Source organism: Lactuca serriola, chromosome 8 (genome assembly GCF_051521515.1).
Source record: "Lactuca serriola cultivar US96UC23 chromosome 8, Lser_US96UC23_V15, whole genome shotgun sequence".
Classification (NCBI taxonomy): Eukaryota; Viridiplantae; Streptophyta; class Magnoliopsida; order Asterales; family Asteraceae; genus Lactuca; species Lactuca serriola.
Window position 1 is genome coordinate 200,554,453 of NC_136415.1, and position 15,083 is coordinate 200,569,535.

Below are 15,083 nucleotides of genomic sequence, written 5' to 3' on the forward strand. Positions count from 1 at the left end.
TGCTCAGCGAGTTTAGGTAAGTGACACCTAAAGATTAAAAACAAATAATTTAATCATATTACACTTTGATAATATTATCATTTTTTAATTTAAATAAAAGAAAAAAGATAAATTACCCAGGAAATAAGCGTGCAGCAGTTCAATAACCAGACATAGCTTGATCATCTGCTTCTTTGGGTGCATAAGCATTCCCATATCCTATCCAACCAGGGGCAAATATTCCTTCCAAGTTACCTGTAAGTGTTGTGATAGATTAATCAAAAATTAATTAATTAATCAAAAATCAAAAATAGGATGGAACCTTTTAAGTTACCTATTAAGTGTTGTGATAGATAATGGGCAAGAGCAGCTTCACCATGGAGGATTTTAGCGCCACTCCCAACTGCCTCCTCATCAACAACCACACCATCTATTATATCTTTACCTGTTCTTTCATTAGGAATCTGCATTACATTTATAAATTATCATTCTATTTCTATCATTTCATTATAAAAAGAAAAAAAAATAATACAGTAGTAATCTTTAGACACAAACCTCATACATGGCATCCATCAATATGTTTTCCAATAACGCCCTCAGACCACGGCCCCAGTGTTCTTAGTTATTGCTTTTCTTGCAATTAATCTCAAAGCACTTTCTGTATAGTGTAGGTTAACCTGCAAAAAATAATAAACAATTACAACTAACATTTTTCATTAGTAAATCTGTTGACTGTTGAGATGAAAGAATACTTAGTTGATTCATCTGAAATAACTTGTTGTACCGTTTCCCCAATGCATTCTTTGGCTGAGGTAGCACCTACAAAACATTATTTCTTATTCATCCACATTACTTTACCCATAGTATATAGGACTTATTGAGAACAAAAAGAAACACACCTACCAAAAGTAGTTAATTAATGCCTACAGTTAATGAAAAGGTACCGGGACAGGTTGAGGTTTTGTAAGAGCTAATAAGTTGTCAAGAATTGGAAACCTTCCAACAAATTCAGGTATCAGACCATATGCAATAAGATCACTACTTTCAACCTAACAAAAATAAACACACTAACAAATTCAGGTATCATAACTCACTGATATTCTACGGCTCAAGTAACAGAGAATGTAAAGAACATCATCTGTAGACAAAAATGTACAAAAAAGCAGTAATACGTATGTATTTCATCACAAAAGAGCGGATTTTACATTTAAACAAATGCTTCAGAAAGGGTAATTATACCTCACAAACGAATCGATGGTTCCGAGTCCGTATAAACATGATGTGAGAAGACGATTTTACCTGCAAGTAATCCATGTAAAAAAGGTGAACTAAAAACTGCAAAAAAATTAATCAATTACCTTTGGCATCATGAATGATTGCATTATGCCCTAATCGAGTTCGTTTGCACTTTCCGGTGGTTGGCACCGTCACGACGGCTGCCCTCCTTTTTTTTCGAAGCTAGAGCAAACAGGGAGAGGCGGTGGAGGAAACATTGACAAGGAGCGGAGGGATTAAACTAAGTCCATAAGTAGATATACCACCAACGATCCGACCACGTTGTTGTTTCCCTGTTGAACTAAAGAGGATAAATCGATTTTGGTTTGGAGTAGCAGGGGTGAGATAACCGAAGTTATTAATAGAGAAAGACAAAAAGAAAATATGAAACAGTGGAGGGCCGACGAACGCACCTGGCCAGCCGATCTCTTTTTCGTCGATTCTGATTTCCTTTTCTTCGATTGAACATCACAAAACCAACACGGGACCAACAGTTTTTCCTTCCTCCCAACCCCGGAAGACGTGGAATCGATGCCCTCTATTTTTGGAAGTCGGATCGATGGATACTCGTCCTTGTTAGATTTTTTTAGGCTTCAAAATTGATAGATTTTTTTTCGATTCTTTCAAGTTTGAATAAGAAAATGAGAAAGAGTTAGGGAAATCAAGAGTGCAATGCTCGTCCTTGTTAGGTTGAAGATGAAAGATAGATAGAAGATAGAAAAAAAAAAGGCGGGTTTTCAAAATTTTGGGGATTTCATTTCCCCCCTTGTCTACTAAAAGCGCGTTTCATTAAAATTATAAAGCGACAGGTACAGACGACGCGCGTTTAAGATAAAGCGCCCTCCGTGTTTTTAATTTTTTTTCTTGAGACACTAAATTAAGGGCACGCAATAAAGCGTGACGTAAATCCTTAAATTTTTTGGAGAGATGACACTATTTTAAGGGCACGTCCTTTTGCGTATCGTTAATTATCGCGTGTCGTAAAAAGCGTGTCATTAAAGGTCTTTTTTCTAGTAGTGTTTTAACATTGTTTGAAGCATTTCCAACTACAAATAAAACAACATAGTCTTATAAGTTAAAATAGCATTATAACATTCTATATACAAAATATACATTCCACATATTGCGTATAAAACATTATAACATTGTACTATAACTAACAATTACCAAATTTTGAAACTATTACTAAACTAACAATTACCAACATTTTAAACAATTACCAAAATTAAATAGTCTTGTCACCTGTGATTGTGGTGGTGGCTGTGTCAGTGGTTGTTCCTCGACACAACCGTAGAAGGTTTACGCCCGATGCCTCTGATATGGCCACGTCGAACACCTAATATTTTTTCAAAACAATTTTGTGTATCCTTTGGTGTTAGACCGCTGACTTCAGAAGATGCTTGAGTTTGTTGACTGATCTCAAAGAGTAGAGCATTCTCTATTTTCGAAAAAGAAATAAATATAATAAAAATTAGATTACTAACTACCCTTTGACGATATAAGCACTTATATGATAATAAAAATTAACCACTTACGTATTGTTGCTCGATTGCAGGACTACTAAACACCCCATGGCGATCAATATTGGCCTTACGAAATGCTTCGATTCGAGCGATGTCCTATTTAACATTAAAAATTAGATTAATTATAATTTAAATAAACAGTTAAATATATCATAGCTTACTTCTTTGAAACATGCATTGCTATACGAGCACGATCCCCCTCGTTTACAACTTCTTGTTGTGCACGGACTCCTTTGTTTGACGCCGAACGCTTTAGAAATTCAGGAGTTTGAAAATGCTCGACTGCTTGCGCCCAATTTTCACGTGACATACCATCGGGGGGGGGGGGGGGGGGGTGGTGGCTAATGCCCTTGGGATATCTGTAAGCCCCCCGACATTCTCAAAATAAGTATGCGCTTTATTTTTTCGGCCTCTATAAATTCTTTGCAAGGTCGCGTCAATGCTCTGCAACAACTGAGCACGCTCGGGATCCAAGTTAACCTTATCTAAATCAAACTTATTCTACAAATACAAAAAAGTTAGTTAGTTAAATACCAATTAGAACTAAACTTAAAATATTGTCCAAGTTACCTTTAAATGAACCACTGTGGCATTCTTTAAAGCGGGGGAAACATTATCCCAACCAGATACGTTCAAAGGGATGTTCATCCATATATACTTCTCAATCTCACGGGTAAACCAATTACCATGGTTCCCGACAGGGGAATATGTCAGCTCCCTATCGAAATCCAAATCTACAGGCTTTCCCTTGTTTGCCCGTATTATCTTTGATAGTTGAATGTTTTTTGCTAGGCCTCTTCTTTTTTTAGGGAGCTCAGCAGAAAAATATAATTAAAAATATTAGTCACGATAGCTTATAATAAATGGATAAAAACATCTAACAAATATATCATAATAAGACTTACCATCCTGTTCGTGTTGACCACGACCAAAGCCTATGGGAGGTGGTGGATCCCCGACTCCATCACCTCCATGTCCTAAACCCATAACATCTGCCATCACGTACAAGAGTATCGCCCAACTAAACCCCATATACAGCCTGCAAAATTACAATATGAATAGAATTATAGCAACATATTTTTTTTTCATTTTTTTTCAACACATCACATACATAAATACATTTTTTTTCATTTATTCCACATATTATAAACATAAATACACATGTTATATATACAAATACACATAAACTTGTTTTCTACACATACTCATTATAACATCATACTTTTTTTTTTCTATTATAGCAACCTAACTTTTTTTGATTTTTTTCATACATACAAATTGCATATATAATTTCAAAACTCATACATTACATATATAAATACATTTTTTTTTCGATTTTTTCTACATATATACATACATAAATACATACATTATATATACAAATACACATAAACATGTTTTCTACACATACTCATTATAACATCATACTTTTTTTTTCTATTATAGCAACCTAACTTTTTTTGATTTTTTTCATACATACTAATTACATATATAATCTCAAAACTCATGCATTACATATATAAATGCATTTTTTTTCGATTTTTTCTACATATATACATACATTATATATACAAATACACATAAACATGTTTTCTACACATACTCATTATAACATCATACTTTTTTTTTTCTATTATAGACACTTAACTTTTTTTGATTTTTTTTCATACATACTAATTACATATATAATTTCAAAAATCATGCATTACATATATAAATACATTTTTTTTTCAATTTTTTCCACATATTACATACATAAATACATACATTATATATACAAATACACAAACATATTTTCTACACATACTCATTATAACATCATACTTTTTTTCTATTATAGCAACCTAATTTTTTTCATTTTTTTCATACATACAAATTACACATTCACATTCACAAATAAAACACATACACATATAAAAAAAAAAATACTAATGTAAGAACACACAAATGCATAATACACATATAAACACATTCTATTTATAAAATGAAAGATGAAAAGAAACCTGTGGTAGTCTAATTTCAAAATTTTCTGGCAAAAATTCCACAGATCCGACAACAACTCCGGCAACAACTCCAACAACAACACAACCTTAAATTAAAAGGTTAAACTAAGTAAATAAACATCAAAACGTAAGAAGAATTAGAAATAGGGAAGAATTTCAACCTTAAATGGGTAAAAATTTCGGAATTGAAGTATGATCGTCTCCTCTTGGTCGTCGGTAATGGAAGTCTAGGTCGCCGGTATTGGTAGCAATGGAGGTTTAGACGGCGGTGGTTTGTGCAATGGATGTTTGGACGGCGGCGGCTGCGGTGTAAGAAAGACCAGCGATATCGATGGAGAGAATGAGAGAAAAGGCAGACAAAATACGCAGGAAAGAGTGAACTGGAGGGGTTATCTGCGCGGACTTTTAACGGCGACGCCTATTAGCGGCGACGAATGGGTATTAGCGGCGACAAGCCTGAAAAGTCAGCGCCTTTTTTCACGCCATTACAACCGTTCGGTTGAATACAGATCGAACGGATAGGGTTCATTTGACGCGGATCGCTACTGTTGAGTATTAGCGGCGACAGTGGGCATTAGCGGTGACATGTAACGCGTCATTTACATGTCGCCGCTAATGCCTAGTGTCGCTGCTAAAGTCGTCGCCGCTAATACCCACATTTCTTGTAGTGTTATAAGATTAGCAATTGAAAAAGGATTATCTTTTTAGGTATTTTGTATTAGGACAATACCACAAACTCAATGCACACTAGGTGTTTGTAAAAATGCTAACATGATCGTTAAGTTGTTGATTTATCAAGTTTTAACTTTGAGTAATCAAGTTTATTGATTATTGTAGACAAAGGGTGGGCGAAAAGCTTGACAAGTAAACCATGGGACCAAAAGGAGCTCATGCAGTGCCAACTCACATCAACTAACACACAATCTAGAAGAATTCAAAAGATATGGTACATGGTCATCCAATGGCTAAGGGAATCTTATTCTGGCCCATTGGTGGCTTATATGTATGGACACAAACACAATCTTGTAACAAATATTATGACATTCTAAGAACATCTAAAGATGATGAAAAGGGGGACGATTTTTGTTCCCAACTAACAAATTAGTCGTTATTTTTAAGGGGGGTTCATGGCCAACGGTCTTGCAAAAGACATTGTTAAGGTATTGCTAAACCTGGCCCTAATTTCGAACCTTTTGATCAGTAAGTCGTTAGTAATGAAAAATTATGACATTACTTATGGTTCTTTTTTTTTTTTGCAATTTATTCTCATTTTCTATGTCCATTACTTTCTTTTTAAATTACAGATCATACGTGGATATAGAATGCCATGAAACTGTTAAATCAAAGTTGAAGAAATTCTCATTCTTGAAAAACTTCAAGAGGAGAGCATCAACGGTAAAACGAAGATTCAAAATTTAGGGTGTTTTATTGCTTTTAAGTTTTGAATTTTGTATATCTTGAATCACAGTAACTGGTGGAGTGGATAAAACAAGGATTTCATATGTGTGTGCATATGCAAATCTATCCGGGAAAGATTAAATTTCATCTGTTTTGTAGGTATGTTTAAGAAGGAGGCGTCGGATGCATTCTCTTCCAAAAGACGAAATCAATTTTCCGGACCTTGTTATAGACAATCCATTATAACCGGTAGAGTTTATTTATTTTTATTAAAATCGATCACATCCATCCTCCCAGTTAAGTACTTCACAAATTAAAATAGATGGGGTAATTTATTTTTATTGTTAAAAATCTATTTAGTTATATGCTTTTCATTTACGAGGCTTTCTAAAATCTAAGAATTTCCGACAAATTACCTTTGAAATTTTACTATCTTCTTTTTTCACATAACATGTTTGGCAAAATGTCAAACCAAGTGTGCTTGTCATATTGGTGTATGTAGGATACAATTCCTATTTTTGCACATATTATGTTTGACAAAATGTCACAATGAAGTTTTATTAGGTTTTCTTACATATTTTACATAAGTTCAATTATTTTACACCAGATTATCGCATCTGTAGTCAATCCAATATATTAGTTGATTGATAAAAAAGTTTCAACAACTTAGGTCTTTCATCTTTTGTCCTCTTTAATAGGCTTTTTCTTCTCAACTTGCCATCTCATGTGTGTGTTTGTGCAAATCATAGTGTATATGTTATTTCAATGGCTTACAAGCTATCCAAGAGAAAATTTTATGATGATTTGCATTCAGTGCATATTTATTATTATTATTATTATCATTATTATTATTATTATTATTATTATTATTATTATTTGGAAATGAGCAAAGGTGAAAACTTTAACAGATTAGCAATCTATTTATCCTTTTTTTCTTCTTGTACCTTGTTGACACATATGAAAGCTAAGTTTTTCTGGTCAATGTTGGCTTCTGATTTTGTTGATTGTGATGCATATTTTGTCAGCGAATCATTTCGAAGAGGAACATTAGCATGTTCTCTGGCCTTGTCTAGGTTGATGACAAGGTATAACCTTATATTCTTTATGTAATATTTATTACTTTAAAATCTATTTTTTTTGGTTAAGAAGGTTATAATGGGTTGGAAATGGTCAACTTCATGTAAGGTTTCACATTTATGTTTGCAACAAGTAAAAAGATATTAAATGAAAATATAACAAAAAGTAATGCACATAAGGAATTAGTTAAACTATCTTATGGGTACTTGTTAATCTTTGGATGGATGACTCCCACTCTTAGCGAACACAAATAAGAAATGGTCAAATAAATACAAGATTTTTTGTTCATTGTTGCAATAAGTAAACATACAAAATTAAGAAATAAAGTGGAGCCTGGTGAAAATTGAGATTCATTTTATGAGTTCTTGAGTGGTTTATGTGACTAACATGAGTGCATGTGTTGTTGATTTATATATGCAACAGGAAAACATAGGACAAAGGTGAAGCAAACCACGCTGCTAGGGAGCAGCTACTTGTTGAATGATAGACAAATAATTTATCAAAGCATAAAAGTTTTAGGCCTCAAAAAGAATGCTCAAGTACTTAATTCATGAATCTGTGTTGATTTGATGCTGCAATCACTGACTCCTGGAAAAGCCTAGGACTTCAACTAAATATAAGAAATGCCAATCTACTTTAACTAATTATTTATTAGAGCATCCTACTTATATAGTACATCTAAAAATTTACCAATTAATGGAATGTGATCCAAATATTATCGGTATTTTTCCTGGAATCACTTACAACAAGCTTACTAATCAATTCTTTAGGGCCGTGATTATCACGGCCAAAATAAGGTTCCTAGTATATATATATCGCTTTCACCAAATCACTTTAAGGATCTTCTACATTATATCAATATTAAATAAGGTTAATGTTATTTTTGACCAACCAATTATTTACTTTTATTTTATTTGGTCGTTGATATTTTTTATGCATTCTACATTCTTAAAGTGTCATTTTACGTATAAGAAAGTCATTATTAGAAGGAATAAGGGAGTAACATGTCATAAAGTTGATACGGCTTGTGATATGACATTTTAAGAAGCAAAACTTATCAACGGGTGTTACATGATGTCCATAAGACCTTTTTTCTACAATTCTTCAAATTATTATTGTTATTATTATAAACTTTAATTCACCTCCCACCTCCTACCTCTTACCTCCCCCACCATTAACATCATTGTCATCGTCCGTTACCATCACATCAGCCGATTTCCTCCACACAAATGCACACATCCGTCTGATAAAGATGATACTTCTACTTTTTAGAATCCGCTTTTGACCGCACCAAACACACACATTTGTCCATTAAAGATGTTACTTCTAATTTTCTGAATCCATTTTCCTTGACACCAATTCATCTATTAAAGATGTTACTTCTATTTTTCCGAATCAACCAATATGTCGAAATCAGGAAGCCAAATTGGAAAATGGAATCAATAGAGAAGAAGATTAAAAATATAATTGTGAATCAAAAGAGAATCCAATTGTAACTACATGGCAAATGAGTCATGTCGTGTGAAAATTTAAACGGGTTGAAAATGCATGGCACGAACACAACATGTTTAATAAACGGGTCAAAAAATGTCAACCTAGACATGACACGCTTAAACATCTCAAATCGACACCACATGACTAACCCGTATAACCTATTTGACCCATTTAACTCATTTGACTCGCTTAAGTAGTATTACACTGAAGTAGATTTAACCTGTTTAACTAGTCTAACGTGAAACCAATCTTTTTTTAAAATATTAGCCAATCAATATAACAAAAATTAATTCACTTCAAAAGCCGCTCCTTGACTCTTAACTCTTAAGGAAGCCACACTTTCACGAGCCAGCACTTATAAGTGAGTATCCTCAATGCCTCTTAAATCCTTGTACATCCATGCATTTTATAGCTACATTCATCTCTTCCACTTTTTTAAACCAAGTTTACCTTGTGTTTGTCCGATTGACCGGCAATTATAGAATTTTTATATCTAATCATTCTCTATCCATTTCATAACATTCAAGTCCTCAATGGTCACATACCTCAAATCCCAACTTTCACAAATTGACAACTATAATACGGAACCATCATAATTTTCAAATTTTACTTCAATAATCTTATAACTAATTCTTACGATCAATTCTATCATTATTATTTAATTAATTAAATTTTATTTCATTTAGTTAAATAATTTTATTTTAGCTTCCTAATTTTTATTTTTTACTAAAATAGACAAAAAAAAAACATTTCTAAGTTATAAATGAGAATTTTACATTAATGAGGATGTTACATTGTCCTTGTGGTTAGGAGTGTTCATAACCGGATATCCGAAAATTCGGATATCCGAATTTCGGATATCCGAAATTTCGGATAGTTGATTTTTGGTATCCGATTCCGTATCCGAATTTCGGATATCCGAAATTTCGGATACGGAATCGGATACCAAATCGGATATCCGAAAAATTGAAATTTTGTTAAAATTTGAAAAACATATGAAGTTTTTAAGTTGAAAATACATATTTTTAAATTAGAAAGGCATATGAAGTAATATAGGTATTTAATTAATGGTGTTATCAATATGTTTTAGTTACTAAAATTCATATCATAAGACATATGCGACTAAAATAACAAATAATGTATAAAATAAAACCAAAATTTTCGGATATCGGATATCCGAATTATCCGAAAAATCTGAAAAACATTATCCAATTCCGATTCCGAAAAATTGGATATCCGAAATTTCGGATATCCGATTTTTCGGATAATTCGGATTCGGAATTTCGGAATTTCGGATCGGAATTTCGGATACGGATATTTTTGAACACCCCTACTTGTGGTATGATATTCGAATTTACCAAACATATGCTATTTTACGACGAGTTCACTTCTATAGTGAATTAGTTTTAGACATTTAGTTACGTATTTTCAAATTTTGACATCATGATTTATATACTAATATTGTACATCAATATTATTGTATATATTAGCTTAGTCGTGGGTTAGTAGAGTTTTGATATATTTTTCATCAAAAAGCTATTTCACACTTAACTAAGTTTTGAAGATGATGCTTATTTTGAAAACTTCTCAAAAGGATGGTAGGGTTGTTATATGTAATTAAAGAAAGTGTTTATTGTGGTGAATATCCCAAAAAATCCCCTCCATTTGTATACGCCAAATTCGTAGGGACTGAATCTGGTAGCTTGTAATACTAAGAGGGTTGAAATTGACATTTTCTCTACTGGACGGTATCGAAGTGCGCTCTTTCAAAATCGAACTAAATAGTAAATACTTGACATTTGGCCCGCCAAAGTGCTAACCAGTCGATTGATCCATCCAAAGTTTCAAATTAAGCATTGTTAGCGATTGTTCTCATTTGGAAATTTTGATTCATGATCTAGCAGGATTTTATTCTTTTGTATTTGTGATTGTCGATTCTGTATGGTGTGATTCTGTAGCAATTTACAGGAAAAATGACGCAAGATGTTGATATGAAAGAACAACAGGTTCCGGCGTCACCTTCGAGCTCTCTTGAATCTATGTCTCATCGCGTTTTGCAGCGTAAGAATGTCTATAAATTTGATTCCGATTATTGTTTTATTTGATCATATAGTTCGTTTCTTGATAAACTTGATTTAATTTCTTTGTTGTGGAACAATTGATGTTATAAAATGTGTGCGTTTACTCTACGTCTCTACCAACATCGTTTGTTTTTATTTACTTATTAGAGTTGAAATTTCGAATTCTTCATGGAGATCATGTGAAAATTGGCTTTCAGATTTTAAAAAAAGAGTTGTTGAACTGATTGAGGGCGGAGCTTACACTGGTAAAGTTCGTTGGATTTTGAGAGCCGTTAGCATTACAATCGTGTTAAGATGGCGGTTAAAAGTTTCTGTGATCTATCCGTTCCTTAATTTTGCCCTTACAACTGGATCGGAAGCACACTCTCGTTTAATTTCATTTTTTCCAAAGGTAGGTTACTTTTTGGCTTTGTGAATCTCGATGTTTAATAAACTTCCATTCAATTAGTCATCTATTCTATGAGGCACATAATTAAGCATCTCTTTCGCGAATTTCCTTGACACTATGTTATATATTTCGAATGTACAGCCCAAAGTAACGTGGAACTTGATTTCAAATACTTGTTGGTGAAATTGAAAACAAAATGATCTGAATGACATAAACATTTGCATTTGGTTTGATATATTATAGGATGATGATCATGAGATGGAAGTTGATACTGCATCATCTGCAACTCAAGGTACTGTTAATCACTCCCATGAGATGGAGATCTACTGCTACTTCCTTGTGGTGATATTCCTAATTGATCAGAAAAAGTACACTGAGGTGAGCATATATGTTTAGATTACTTCATCTTGGCAATTGGTCAATTGGTCAACTCACCTTCATATTATGCAGGCTAAGGCTTGTTCTTCAGCAGGCATTGCCAGTTTGAAAAACTCGAACAGAAGAACAGTTGATGTTCTGGCATCCAGACTCTACTTCTATTACTCTCTTTCTCATGAACTTAGCAACAGTCTCTCTGAAATTCGTGGGTGAGTGACAAAAGGGTTATGTTTTTCAATTATCAACTAGATTGTGACCAATCATACTTTATCAATTTATCGGGCTTGAATAAGATGATGATGATGATGTTTAATTACATGCAGTAATCTCCTTGTTTTGCACCGGGTTGCTAGGTTGCATCATGATGAATTGGGGCAGGTTTGTTTCTCAATTTTGTTACTGTGACTAGCTATCATTATTATTAGTATATTTATTTGTTATTGTTATTTGTATTATTAGTAATATTATTATAATCAATGTTTCTGGTGAATCATTTTATGTTGTGTGATGTGCAGGAAAGACTCCTAAACTTGATACTTCACAACTACCTTCATTACAATTTGTATGATCAAGCAGAGAAGTTTAGATCAAAGGCACCACCTTTTGAAGGTCATTCAAATCGCCAGGTAATTCTTCATTTGATAAATCATCAATTCATCCTTTTGAAAGGTTCCATTTGTTAAAAGGTTTGATATTTGCTTCATATGGAGGGTTCGATATTTGATATACAGGAGCATTTCATTATTTTATATTCGATATTTGTATTTTTTTTTACAGTTTTGTCGTTACCTGTTTTACCTGGGTAAAATTAGAACGATTCGGTTAGAATACACAGATGCAAAGGAATCTCTTCTCCAAGCTGCCCGAAAAGCCCCTGTGGAGAGATCCCTTGGTTTCCGGGTCCAATGCAACAAGTGGGCCATCATTGTTCGTCTACTTCTTGGAGAGATTCCTGAACGAACCCTTTTTAAGCAGAAAGGCATGAAGAATGCATTGAGGCCTTACTTTGACCTCACAAATGTAAGTTCACTTCAATTACAATAACCCCCAGTTCAGTTGTAACTAACTAACTAACTAACTCAATTCTGACTTTTGACTTCGACTTGAATAGTGAAATCCATCAAGCATGTAATTTGACAAAACTGGATTTTGTTCATTTGGCAACCGAACATGTCACGGAACGGAATCTCGAATTCCAAATCCCGTGAACCAAACATGCCATTCCATTCCATGGAATCTCTAATTCCTTCATTTCTTTTTTCAGGCGGTTAGAATTGGAGATCTGGACCTATTGAAAACTGTCGCCGAGAAATTCTCCACCACTTTCACCTCCGACCGAACCAACAACTTAATCGTAAGACTCCGCCACAACGTCATAAGAAACAGACTCCGCCACATCAGCATCGCATACTCGCGTATCTCCCTTGCTGACGTGGCAACCAAGCTCCGACTGAACCCATTAATTGCTGATGTGGAGAGCATCGTGTCAAAAGCCATCCGTGATGGTGCCATCGATGCCATGTTGGATCATGCAAACGGATGGATGATTTCTAAGGAAACAAGAGACATCTATTCAACAAACGAACCACAAATTGCTTTCAATTCTAGAATTGCCTTCTGCTTGAATATGCATAATCTGGCTGTACGTTCCCTTCGCTTCCCGCCAAATTATCATAAGGAGCAACAGGTCGATAGCGATAGCGATAGCGATACATCCGATGAAGAATATGATGACGAATATTGATTTGCTTGTAATACTCCATCTCAACGTTTTTACTTTTATACTAAAACTAAAACTAAATCTGAACTGATGATAGAACAGGAATTGAATGATTGAACTGGAAAAAGGAAAAGATTAGTTCAAGGATATACTAACCTAGGCTACTAGCATTGACCTAACCTATCTAACAGAAAATGACCTTATTGCCCTCACTAACTTTACTTTAGCCGCAACCTAAAGAAATACACCCAAGACTCTACTTAGAAGAGCAACATCTATTCTTATTAGAATATTATGTTTTGAAAAAGGTACTGGTTAACATAAATAAAAAATTGTTTATATTTAGATAACATTGTTATAATTAGAAAAAAAAAAAAAAAAACATCGGTATAATTAGAAATAAATGAAAGTAGGTTGTTGTTTTCAAACATGTTAAAATTGTATTTCTAGAGGTCTTATGTTTTCTCTATGATCTTGTGCTATTGGCCTCATCTCTTATTTCAGATTACCTTTTGGGCTAAATATAAGAAACAACAAAGTAGTTTTATTTATTGGCTTTTTTAGTGTCCTAGTTTCATTACTTCTTACTACAATATTGAACTTGTAACTTTTTTCTTATTAAGACAATAAGACATTGTACTTTGTATTTTAAAAAATCTACATGATTTTAGAAATGAACATTGTTTTTTATTTGATTGAAATTGTTATACCTCATAGATTCTTTAAAGTACATTGATGCAAAGGAAGAAATGAGAGTAGGGTGTTATAATAAACAAATAAATCAAAGTAGGTGTCCTTTTGATTATAATTTGTTGTTTTCAAAGATGTTAAAATTATTTTCTTAAATGTCAAATGTTTAGGATATGATCTCATGATATGAGTGTTGTGAGATTTATCTCGTAAGCTAAATGCAAAAAGTAGCAACACATTTTCATTTATTTGTTTATTATAGTTTTCTAATTTCATTTCTTTTGTTGTACTTTCATTTTTTCTTTCTTAAAGGCCTATTACCTCAAAAAATGTATCCAATTATAGCATTGTTCTTTCAACTTTTTTCCTTATTAGGACATATTAATTTTTTTACCCAATTATAGTAATGAAAATTACCTTGTATTTGATTGACATTGTGACTTTCCATACAACGTTGTACACAATAAAATGAAAGTCGGATGTCAGAATAAACAAATAAATAAATTTATGTTGCTATCTCTCGCATTTGATCACATTTCATTGGAACTCTTTTATTTTAGAAGTGATAATTTTCGAAAAACATGACATCCCGTTCTCATAATTGACGACTTATCATAATAAACATTCCAAAACAAACAAACAAACAAAACAAAACAACACCCACTCGCACCTTTTTTGAATGGACGCTTTAAGGCTTCTTTTAAGTTGAGGGGCTATAATGAATTAGCCCACTATAAGCGTCCGAACCACAAGTCACCTTTGATTCTCATATCGGTATCTGCTTTAGTATGCATAACAAGGTCCTTGGGTCTAGCCCAACTCCCACAAGGAGGAATGGAAGGATTATAGTTTGGAAGAATGGAAGAGTTTTGATAAATAAAGAAAACTTGAATGATGCCGACTCATTAAATTATCTTGCATTGTGATTTTATAATAAGAACGATTTATTTTGAATAGGGAAAACAAAGATAATAAGTCATAACGAGTAATCATTTATTTTAGTACGTCAGTAATTTTGATCAATTTATTTAAAGGTTAATATATTCAAATCATATTTTTCATTAATGAATTGCATGT

At 33.2% G+C, this 15,083-nt stretch overlaps 1 protein-coding gene, 1 long non-coding RNA gene and 1 pseudogene across 2 annotated transcripts; 1 reads left to right on the plus strand and 2 right to left on the minus strand.

Moving 5' to 3' along the window:
• On the minus strand, window positions 1-346 carry LOC145066060 (uncharacterized). Its single transcript, XR_013688615.1, has 3 exons — window positions 314-346; window positions 117-234; window positions 1-27 (listed from the first exon to the last, which is right to left on the minus strand). It is a non-coding gene; the product is annotated as an uncharacterized LOC145066060 (long non-coding RNA).
• Window position 347: 1 nt separating this feature from the next.
• Window positions 348-1,397, minus strand: LOC145067753 (CLP protease regulatory subunit CLPX1, mitochondrial-like; annotated as a pseudogene).
• Window positions 1,398-12,072: 10,675 nt separating this feature from the next.
• Window positions 12,073-13,341, plus strand: LOC145067754 (putative 26S proteasome non-ATPase regulatory subunit 3). The gene is made up of 3 exons (XM_079014813.1): window positions 12,073-12,222; window positions 12,374-12,616; window positions 12,861-13,341. Exons 1-3 carry the CDS (start codon window positions 12,073-12,075, stop codon window positions 13,338-13,340), a joined length of 873 nt encoding a protein of 290 aa, XP_078870939.1. The 3' UTR covers window position 13,341.
• Window positions 13,342-15,083: the final 1,742 nt, after the last annotated feature.

Coding starts and splice junctions, on each gene's coding strand:
- LOC145067754 (XM_079014813.1), top strand. CDS start 12,073: ATGTTTCTGGTGAATCATTTTATGTTGTGTGATGTGCAGGAAAGACTC. Junction 12,223..12,373: donor AAGGTCATTCAAATCGCCAG/GTAATTCTTCAT, acceptor TTTTTTTTACAG/TTTTGTCGTTACCTGTTTTA. Junction 12,617..12,860: donor CTTACTTTGACCTCACAAAT/GTAAGTTCACTT, acceptor TTCTTTTTTCAG/GCGGTTAGAATTGGAGATCT.